The sequence below is a fragment of the Montipora foliosa genome, chromosome 10 (assembly GCF_036669935.1).
Source record: "Montipora foliosa isolate CH-2021 chromosome 10, ASM3666993v2, whole genome shotgun sequence".
In the NCBI taxonomy this organism is placed as follows: domain Eukaryota; kingdom Metazoa; phylum Cnidaria; class Anthozoa; order Scleractinia; family Acroporidae; genus Montipora; species Montipora foliosa.
Genome location: NC_090878.1, coordinates 14,986,365 through 14,997,543, shown reverse-complemented (window position 1 = coordinate 14,997,543; position 11,179 = coordinate 14,986,365). Strand labels below are relative to the sequence as shown.

The 11,179-nt window shown below is 41.2% G+C and overlaps 1 protein-coding gene across 1 annotated transcript in view; it reads left to right on the top strand.

Annotated features, from left to right (window-relative positions):
- LOC137973320 (sperm flagellar protein 2-like) overlaps positions 1–11,179 on the top strand; it is a 60,518-nt gene that overhangs the window by 22,838 nt on the left and 26,501 nt on the right. Inside the window, exons 22-34 of the mRNA XM_068820109.1 lie at positions 888–1,004; positions 1,603–1,705; positions 2,692–2,792; positions 2,998–3,109; positions 4,214–4,398; positions 4,702–4,805; positions 6,515–6,578; positions 6,703–6,834; positions 7,447–7,534; positions 8,228–8,363; positions 9,054–9,145; positions 10,082–10,161; positions 10,815–10,848. Coding sequence (XP_068676210.1) covers positions 888–1,004; positions 1,603–1,705; positions 2,692–2,792; positions 2,998–3,109; positions 4,214–4,398; positions 4,702–4,805; positions 6,515–6,578; positions 6,703–6,834; positions 7,447–7,534; positions 8,228–8,363; positions 9,054–9,145; positions 10,082–10,161; positions 10,815–10,848 — 1,348 coding nt within the window. The remainder of the gene's footprint in view (positions 1–887; positions 1,005–1,602; positions 1,706–2,691; positions 2,793–2,997; positions 3,110–4,213; positions 4,399–4,701; positions 4,806–6,514; positions 6,579–6,702; positions 6,835–7,446; positions 7,535–8,227; positions 8,364–9,053; positions 9,146–10,081; positions 10,162–10,814; positions 10,849–11,179) is intronic.

Here is an 11,179-nt window from a genome sequence, read left to right as displayed (position 1 = left end):
TGCAAATCTCGCGTGTTAGTTATGCGCGTAGCAGTTTTTCTCCACGCGAGCTTGCCGGTATCAATCAATGTATCCCATACATTTACAGTAGCTTTAGGCATGTTTGCCTCCTAACCAAGATGCTTTTTGCCAGGCAACGTATTTTCAAAGAAATCTCCGTGGGTGCTTGTCGTGCAGAAAGCGTGCGCACATCAAGATAGTATCGAAGCGCGCATTTATTTGGACTGTTTATGATGTGAAAATTTTTTTTCGTTGCGTCTTCAAGAGATAAATATCTTAACAAATTTGTCAATCTAATATGTAGTGCTTCAGTGCCCTCTAGTGGACGTCTGCCGGAATTGAGCAAGGATCACATTACTACGTCTTCTCCTCCTGCTCAAATCGAACCCACAGTCGGGGACAAAATTGTTGACAAAATCAGCTTTTCAACCCCCTATTACGTCATTTTTACTTGAACTTTTTTGTCCTCGCTAGGCTACACAGTTCGCCCCCCTTCCATTAACAGTGTTGTGTCGTAATTCCTGTGATCTTTGACTACAAACAGACAACATTGAATGAGGGAGAGGGGTTCTTTTGGAAAATTTATAGCATGGTACAAATAATCCTTTTTTTTTACGCATAAAAACTGCTGTACAGACACAATGTGTCAACTCATTTTGACGCCTATTGTAAATCATGCGCTTAATCTGCCCTTCATTAGAGACACCGAGCGTCGTGCCTACGACAAACGGCAAATGTCAACCTGTTACCTACAGATATCAGGCTCTCTCTCAAAAGAGAGGGACAAACCAAAAAAAAGATCCGTGAAAGTAGTTGATCTGCATCTTTACAGTCTACTCTAATCATAAGCGATTTCGTTGCTACTATTGTGTGTTATTCTACTCTAGAATTTAATAGGAGAATGGACGCCAGCAGATGAATCGGAAATCCAAGGTCCTGCTAAAGATAATGCTGTGCTGGGACACATTATTCACAGACTATTCAAAATAGTTTCACCGCCTGAGGTATGTTTTAATGGCTTTTGATTCTGAATGTAAAAGAGTGTCTATCCCCCATTTCAACCTCAACGGCCAAAGGCTTGCGCAGTATTTTTCACAACATTGTCGGAATTGGTTTGAGGGAGAGGGGGGGACCAATATAGACTTTGTTTGTGAGTGCATGTCCAATGATATTCACGCCGGGAATTTTCCCAACAGTTTTGTCCAAGAACATACGTCGCTTATCTTGCATGGTGGACTTGAATAAAGTTTTTTCTTCTTATTCACGTGACCACCCTTTCACCATAACACCTATCGGAAGTCCGTCTAGGTACCCATCTACATTTATAAAGTCGGTAATAGATGTGAAGACGGGATGTACAGAAGAAGCCCGCGGAAACACAAAGAATCGACAGTGGATCTAAAGTCGCTGCCTTACCTCGTCACAAGGACAACCTGTAGTATTTTATTTTCGGTGTACATACGATTTCAGCTGATCAATGAGCACCTGAAACCAAAGAAATTTAAAAGAAAAAAACGAGTTTACACGATGCGCTTACTGTGCAAGTATGCATTAGGAGAGAATGCTGGCTAACCTTTTTTTTTTGTTTCTCTCTCTCTGTAGCCACCCCCTCCCCCTCCGGAGTTTCCACCGTTCCCCCTCAAAGTCTGTTTTCTAGGGAAGTTTTTCAGCGGGAAAACGTCAACCATCAACAAAGTCCTTGAAGGTAGGAACGATTATTGGCATAGGTTGTTAGATCTCTCAAGCGAATACTTATGATCATGATACTTAATTGCCGTGTCTAGATTGTCTTAATCTCTTCGTCACCTTTCCTTAAAGGTAAAAAATCTTTAGATCGTTTAGATCTTTACATCGTCGTACGACTAGACACTTAAATAAGATCGTCCTACGACGATCGTACACCGATCGTCGTACGACTAGACACTTAAATAAAGTTCCTTTTGTGAGGACGACTGCGAGTACGCGTTTTCCCGTACTGAGCATGCGCATAAACATCTACATCTACATCTACATCTACATGTTCCGCACTCGGCAAAGTCCCTTTTTGACTTGTGGCTGTTTCTGCTTAGGTGGCCTCATACACCACAAGCCTTTTTAGAGACATCACCTCCAAGCCGGCCACTTCTGTGGGAGAGCACACTGAGGACAGCCACAACACCGGGGACTTTATCCCCTACTCTTCTCGAATAGTGTTTGGGTTCTTTAACGTCCCACAGGGAACTTATGAACATAGAAGACATTTGTGAGACGGGGCCTACGGTTTATAGTCCTTATCCGAGAAGACTTGAAAGTCTAACCATTTGCAGATGAAATTACAAAGGCAGCACTTTCTCCTCAGTTATTTTAAGATCCTGAGTGTTGATCCGGCCGAGGTTCGAACCCGCGACCTCCCGCATGACAGCCCGATGCTCAACCAACTGAGCAACCGGTGCGCGGAGGATAAAGCTTGGAGGCCGACATTTTTCGAAGTGCGCTTGCACAGAACGGAAAATTCGTCGTCGTACTCGTCCGACGATCTAATAGTCCGTTGTATTAGGTCACAGACATTCCTTTCCAATCAAGTACTTTTCATGGTCAGACGTAAAATTAAAGCTATGCGTTATCTTTACGCAAACCCTTTTAAAGCAAGAGTTACATCTTACTTTGAACTGGAACGATCACTCTGTTCGCTTTATATTGAATTTTTTTTAGGTCATCGCATGGTTCGTCTGTCCGCTGATGATCTGGTTGCGGAAGCTGTGGAGGCTTTCAAAAACAACGAGTGTATCGAAGAACCGCCTGAAGAACCACCGGTATTAATTCTGTCTCCAATGTGAAATTTGATTTGGACTATGCAGAGGGACATCTTTTCGTTGACTCTAGAATCACGTCTTAAACGGTGTATTAATTTCCTACCCTTAAAATTACTAGTCAATTGAAAAATTCCTTACTGTAATACTTTGCTTTTTGCTTTTGTAATTAGGCGAATTATGTAAGCTTCTTTTTTTTTTTGACCAGGTTGAAAACGCGTCTCCAAAGAAAGTGATCATCAAAGATCAAGCAATAGGCGAGTCCCAGGATGACACACCTACCTTGGCTGGGGTTGAGGAGAGGACTGGGGAAAGCAAAGGTGAGATAAACGTAACTGTGAATTGTGGACATTTCATCGTACCAGATATCGGTAGAGTGCGCTGTTAACACTACAGCTTAAGTACATGCAACATTCTTGACAACCCACTGACAAGATATAAACTATCATGGCACAAAGAGTTATTCGCGTTTAATTTTTGGTGTCTTTATGAAGACACTGTCTCGAAACTTGAAAAAACTAGCCAGTTTTTTCAAGTTTAATCCATTTCCATTCTCTCCATCCTTGGCTGCAAACAACATAGAATAGCTTCTTTGCACTTCAGTGGTCATTAGCAACAAAATTACAGACATCGTTTGTTTTAAAGTTTGACTAAAATAGCATGACACTGCCCCTTTGATACAAAGCAAGAATTTTTTATGGGTGATGATGATACTAGGTGACGCAACAAAATGCATTTAGTATTCACGTTATCTCCATCGTCATTATCGTCATTATCATCGTCGTCATCATTGTCGTCATCAGCATGTCGTCATCGTCATCGTGATTATTATCGTCATCGTCATGATCATCATCATCATCGTCATCGTCATCGTCATCATCATCAGCGTCGTCGTCCTCAATCGCCAGAGGGCACTTTATCGTTTGCTCCATCTATTGTCGCGTTCTCGAAGACCTGATATTGATAGCTATTACCAAGAGAAAATGAGAGGACAGAGAGGGAGTCTCAGGGTGTTGGCCGGGATATGTCATGTCCACGAAAGGTATTTTTAGACGAGCGGAAGTCGGAAGTCAGTCTTCCGAGACGTCCGCTTGCAGTCTTGCCTCGCTCTCAGGTTCTTAATGAAAAGAGAAAATGGCGGCGCACGTGGAAGGCTGATGAATAAATATTCATCATGTCTTTTCAAAACGCATGCGGACGTCTCGGAAGACAGACTTCCGCTAGAACAAAGACTTCCGCTCATCTAAAAATAACTTTCGTGGACATGACATATCCCAAGGGCTGGACCAGGAGCCTCCCTCTCTGTCCCCTCATTTTCTCTTGCTATTACCTAAAGATGTGACCGACGCTGCTTTTATTTCCACACAATAGGAAAGTATTTAAGTTTCTCGAAATGTTCTAACTTCTTGTTCTTCGAAATACAGAAACTGAAGATCCCAACAAAGTCGAGGAAAAGCAGACCAGTGAAGCCGTTGAAAACGAGGAGAAGAGGGATAAGACGAAGGAAGAACTGGAAAAAGAAACTGCTGAGGGGAACGAAGACGAAAAAAAGTCATCGGCAAAATTAAAAGAGTCCGAACCAGTGTTATCCAAAACAAAAGGACCAATGGTTAGTGTTAATGATTGCTTAGCGGCTTAATTCTCCTTTGTCGCCCTGTATGTTTTGATGCTCGTGAATACTGACTTGAGCTGATGAACGGTGTTTAAATGTAGCTGGCTTACAGCACGGGAAAATGAGTGCGGACAAATCATTAAAGCTCAAAAGAAAGAGCGGGCGCGGAAAGCGTTCATGTGGGTGGTGATCTACTGCTTAAATTATGGTCTATAAGTTTGGAAGCTTTTTGTTAGTCTTTCATATTATTGTTTTTTTTTTTTTGTTTTTTGTTTTTTTTTTCGTCTTTTTCTTTAACAGCCAACGAACCGAGCCAAACTAGGATCAAAAGCTTATGGTTTCCTCAAAAAAGGCAAAGCTACACCAGATCAGCTGTTGGTTGACATAATGGTGGAATCTGTGAGGTAAACGGGTAAAAAAGGTTTCTTTCATAGCCAGCTCAATAAGACAACAGGTCGTTTCGCGACGTCGAGATTAGTGACCTCGTCAAGGAATGAAAGCGGAGGCTAAAGTTGTCTTTTTCAACCAGCAAATCTTTCCTCCTTTGCAATTCAGGTTTTCTTAACAAGAAGAGCTGCTTGTTATAATCATTTTATTAACCGGTAGTTTATAATTATAGTGCCGAGCTCAATGCTTTGCTAAGTGGAAAGACTGTAGGTCAAATACACTAAAATCAAATGAATGCGGATCAAATGAAATGTGTGTGTAATAAAAGGGAAACCGGAGTACCCGGAGAAAAACCATTCGGGGCAGGGTAGAGAACCAACCGTAACTCAACCCTCTATGTCCGGGAATCAAACCTAGGACTCTTTGGTTGCGTTCCTTTTAGCAAATCCGTATTCGGATTACAAAATCGAGATTTTAGGGATTCAGTGTACAAAGTGAAATACGAAATCCGAAATATGATTTTTCCTGCCGATTCCCGCCTCGTCCCTAGTCCCCCTGCCTCGTCTGTAGTCTTCCGCGGATATTGAAATCAAAATGGCGGGCATTCGAAGGCTGGCAATTTTCAATGCTTTACTTAATTTAGTCGACGACGATGGATACCAGCTCACAGAATCTATCGACGACGGCATTTTTCTGTTAATGAATGACGAGCTAATTTAACTAATTAAGACCAATTTCATTTCTTCCCACGGAAATATTCGTTTGAAAACAAACTCGAACAACAACACAACAGGTACCTGTGGAGTTCGATCCGTTGGACGTCATGATGAATTCCCAAGGAGCATTGCGTGTGAGCGCGATGAAATGGATAAAGGAACGGAGAATCAAAATCCGGATTGAAATTGAATCCAAAAAATCCACTATTGGGGGTGGATTCCTTGGATTCGAATCGTATTTCAGATTCGGATAAATGGAACAGTGAAACAAAAATCGGATTTTGTGAATCCGAATCCGGATTTGCTAAAAGGAACGCACCTTTTTTTGTTGACAAGCGAGACAGTGCTGTTAGCACGGCTCCATCCCTGTTGTTGCATTTTGATATTAAAGCAAATCGCTTTTGTACAAATTGGACAACCACCTGTTAATTAAATGGCTTAATTGGTCATTTTTATAAAAACTTGTTTTCCCTTGGTTTAAGAGGATTTGTTTTTCGTAAAGTCCGGGAGAAAGCTGTGCTAGCGAGCCAACTAAGCACGTTATTTTCTTGGACCTAGGAAAGAAAATTCCGTTAGAACTCGCTTATAAGCTTCTTCTTTCACACGCCTTGGATCGTCTTTTTTTAATTTACCGACTGCGCTCGTCACTGTGCACACATAATAGGGAGCTTTAGCAACGACAGCGGGCAACGAGAATGTCACAAATTTGCATATTTAGTGGGCAAAAACAATATCTTCGCCCTGCACGTGCGTTTTTCATTTTTGTCCATTTCTTTGCTATCGTCAGCAAAACTACAACGTGAAAGAGCGAAAGTTGAGGTTTTAAGGAGGACGTCAGCACTAGGAGATAAATTTTCATTTTCTCCCCTAAATTACGTGCCGTTGTTTTTGCTTGAACTCCCTAATAAACTTTCGTTTGCTGTCAAGTGAATAAATTCAGTGTTTTAAGCGAAGCATCACTTCATAAGAAAGCCGGAGAGTTATTAAGAAGTATGTATTTCTATTTCCAGGCAAGTACCAGAGGGTTCTGGCTGGATTATGGACGGTTTTCCTAGCACCATTAACCAAGCTAAAGTAAATATTGTCGAAATTATTTTGCGTCTTAAATTTTGCTATTTGCAAGATCGAAGAATTTGCGTGATATTGCGTCATGTTCCGTTGCTTTTCTTTCTTGAGCGTTTTCATGTATTTTCCTCAGCTGTTGGAGAAAGCCCTGAGTGGTTATGATGCCCAGAAAGAAGCCAAGGACGCCAAAGCGGCCAAAGAACCATCCAGGGTAGGGAAGAGCAGGAAATCGCGTCTCGCTCCCGACCCCCATCCGTCTCCTGAGGTAAGAGGATCCGCTTCAGTTGGAAATGTGCCTTTTCCACAAAGAATGTTAAAAGGAACAGCCCAGCCGAGAAGAGATCTTGTTGTCGTAATACACTATGGGCAAAGTATCCTACAACCGCATTGGTATAAACGGTTTTAGAGTCAGGTTTTGGAGTCATGCTGGCGTATTGGTGATCAACCGTGCTTTCCACCGGTGCCATTTGTAGTGGGCTGAGCGTTCAGTCAAAACCTAAAACATCGTGATTTAACGTTATTGATTACAGAGTGCAGAAAAAATGTACTAAGGTTTATTTTTTCCCGTTCTAACCAATATTATTATTATATGTCTTTGCCTCAAAAGGAAATACCCAAATTCAAGAATTTGACTGGCTAAAATCGATATTGACTGCGGTTTAGGTTTTCCCATGTAGACTGACATCTTCATCAATCTTGTTGTAACATTTCAGTCTTGATTTCTTGTTAGTTTGTAAAAAAAATTGCTCTTATGTTCAAGTTGGCAAAACAGTTTGAAGAAGAGAGAGGATGTTTGTATGTTTCCCCACACATGAGTGATCTTTGCGTACCCGAACGTCCTGGCAGACGGAATTGTTGAATTTCTTTTTGTTTGCAGGCCCCCATGCCAAAGAGTGGTATTGACTTGGTGTTGCTGTTTGATCTGCCGGATGATGTTGCACTTAAGAGAGCTGAGGGAAGAACGTGTAAGGATTTTTAGTCAATAACGTCTTAGTTCCAAACATTAAAGCTACTGAGGAGGAATGCCAGCTGAATCAAAACTAAGGGGTCGGTTTCTTAAAGCCTGTTTAGCACTAACCGTTGGTTAAGAGGTACCAGAACGTATGGGTTTCCATGGTATTTAACGCTGGTTAGCGATAACTGTGCCTCAAAAAACCCGAGTCATATCTATACAAGTAATTTCTCCTGTACGCCCGCTGGGATTAGACAATTTAGCTGACCGTGTTCTACAACGGTTGCCCGCTGAGTTTGACAGTTTGTTTTGTTGTTTTCTTGCAAGATCTAGGGGTAATCGACAATAAATATCTCAGTAACCTTTTTTTATCGGGCTCGTTACCGCTCCTTGTTTTCTCTCTTCATGTTATGGCCCGAGTGCGAATTGATGGAACTGGAAGAAATCGCTGGCCTTATACTCACAGTTATGGCTCTCGATTTGGGGTGAGAATGCAGCCATTACAACGTCGTTCTCGATTAGTTCAGATGTCAATAGGCACACTGAAAAAAAGTGTACAGCAGAAACGTAACCATTGGGCCTAATGCTAAGCACAATAGAGCGGTCCGTTGAAAGTAGAGGTTTTAAAGGGCAGTGTGGTATCTTCTGGAACTCGGTTAGGGAGCAGTACAAATTTTGATCATTCCGCCGTGCATTTGCTTCGCAGATGATCCTCGAACCGCTGATCAGTATCACCAGGAATATAATCCTCCCGTGGAAGGAAGTTACACAGGAATGAACAAACAAGAGAAGGTGGTGCCAGTCACGGATCCCTCAAACGATAGGGAGCAGGTCCAACAAAGGTTAGTCCGTCACTCTGCAAATTATCACTGCATTTCAATCTCGTATTTCTGTCGTTCTTGTGAAAACGCATTTGACCTTTTATGCATTTAAATTTGAATGTGCTTTTCAGCGCCGTCGATTACCTATTTTGGGGCAGTTTTCGGTCTACGACAGATACGGTCGTTCTTATGAAATGCGCATGATCTTTTCCGCATCGGCGTTTGTGCTTTAAAATAAAGATGAGCTTAAAACCGCGGTTTTTCATTTCTTCTTTAGATTGAGCAACGTTAATTACTTTGAATGAAATGATATATGAAGTGAATTGTATACTGAAATGCGGATATGAAATCAAGTAAAGCTATGATCCTCGCGGTTATGGACACAATGTTAGCAACTTGGTAGAGAAGCTTGAATAACTCAGTCATGCGTCCATAACTGCGAGGATCATAGCTTTCTAGTACTTGTTAATTACTTTGTTCATTTCCTGGTTGTTTTGGTTAGCTTGTTCAAATCAAAAAGGTTTGGGCACGATGAGCTCTTATCTAGTCATTTTCTGTTAATATTAGGTAATGGCTGCTAATAGGTCATCGAGTCATTTGCTGTGGATAGCAAATGTAAAAACCGTCATTTCTTTATCTTTTTAGCCCGGCTAACGATGTGCTTGTTATGAAATTCACGCAATAGTTATGTATAAATTCTCAACTTCCTAGAATCGTTGGTTTTGCCGACTCCTGGCCGAAGCTGGAAAAGTGGTTCATTCGATTCGGAATCTTTCAACGAGTTGAGGCAAATACCAGTCAAGGTATGAAGAAGCCTCATGTTTGACGTCTAATGATGTTTTAGTCGAGGAATTGATGTTATTTTGAGAATGCTGACTGACGTGAAGCACACCTTGAAGTACCTATTCTCTATTACTTGTCGAAGCACTGCGAGAAGTTCTTTTTTCTTAACTAAATTCTCTTCTATATAAGTAGAATTCTACTAGTACACTAACGCGATTGCTGTAATCTGATTGGCTGAGCCATTGAACACTATCAACCATTATTATCAATATACGCGGCCAAATAGAAAATCGGCCTCTTCAAAACACACGCTCAGCGGGCCGCAAAAGACTGACAGCGGGCTGCTAATGCCTTATCAGCCCTACAGCTGATTGGTTCTTGCTTCAACTTTGTGATATGCCTATTATTTATAGACGATTTTACGCATTTTTTCGGTAATTTTAAATAAGTTCACTGGACTGAGTTGATTCTTTAATAGCTTGTTCAATCAACACTTACATGATGATTTGAAGTGACTTTGAATTCGTTATTCACTTATCTTGTATTATTAAAACTCGCATTCTTGATATCATTTGACCTTGTTTATTGATAATAAAAAATAAAATGACACTACGCGGGCGCAAATAAACAATATTCCCTCAAAAAGTCATGCTATTCCCTTATTCAATCCGAGCGATCTTTTTCAGGCCCCTCAATTAATAATACGTCAAAAAATAATTGGAAACCGTTATTTGAAGTAAATTTTAGTAAGAATTCCACTAAAACAATAAGATTATTCGCTCTCGATTTCTACGAGGTGATAGTTGATTCGACCTTCGGTCTGATCATCACTGAACTATCACCTCATAGAAATCTCGAGCTCATAATCTAATTGTTAAGTAGCGGTTTGTATGTTAATCCGTTGGCCTTTGCCAGTAAACTATGCTTAAGATGCTTTTCCGCTTTCTTTTTGTCAGATGAACTTTATGACGAAGTCTCCGCGTTGTTAAACGAAACGTATCAAAAACTAATAGCGCCTCCTGAGGAGACACCATCTGTAAGTATACATATACATTCTTATACTCCAAAAAAGTCGGGCCAGGGGCCCGTTTCTTCGAAGTCCCGAAAAGCCATTTGGGAAACCGCCATCCTCTTGTTTTGGAAAAGCTGATCTTTAAACATGTTTTCAAGATTGGAAAACGTAGAATAACTGAGACGTTTGACGACTTAAAAGCTCTCCGTTCCAGAGATACAGAGGGAATTGTGACACTCGAAAAAGGGATGAAGACTTTCGGGACTTTCGAGAAACGGAACCCAGCAAGACGCAGCTTTAACAACGGCTCTTGTGATTGGGTAGGAAACAGTGAACTCTAATCCATAACACCTCAGAGTTGCATCCAGTTTTGGTCCAATGAGATTGGAGGTTGTAAAGAGCTGCCCAGTGTTTGAAAATATGAGAGACAAATCACCTAAACTTCGTACAGAAGCATAATCCGTTTTTCTAGGAGGTGAACTTAACAGACGTACTTCAACTTTTTTCGGGAGATCCGACGTCCCAGATTGGATAACGCATTTATTAAGTATAAAAAATTAGCTTTATCAAAACCTTGAATAAATGAATCAATGCTCTTCGAGCTCATTTGTCTTTGTTAAAATGACACTAAAGAGGCGGTGACTTCGTTCTTATTTTCAAAATTAATTTTTCAACAGGAACCATCCGTGATACCAGGACAAGCTGCTGAAGGTAATGCATTCGTAGCGCTGTTCGGGGTGTGTGGGTGCATTCTTGATGTCTTAAAGTTCAATGTTGTGAAATACTATATTAAATACATGTCTCAGATAGTACGCGCACTGTGATTGGCCATTTTAGCTACCCACTAATTTGAAAGTTCGTTTTTGTTGCTTAGTTTGTCGAGAAATATGGTAGACATCTTACGACCGTCGATTTCTCGGACTGTGCTGTGAGTTACGCTTCCCCGCACCCCTCCCCCCCCCCCCCTTTTTTTAATCAATTCATGGCCCTCGTGGCTCGAACACGGGCCGTAAAGTGAACTGGGAAAACGACGAGCCTGCAA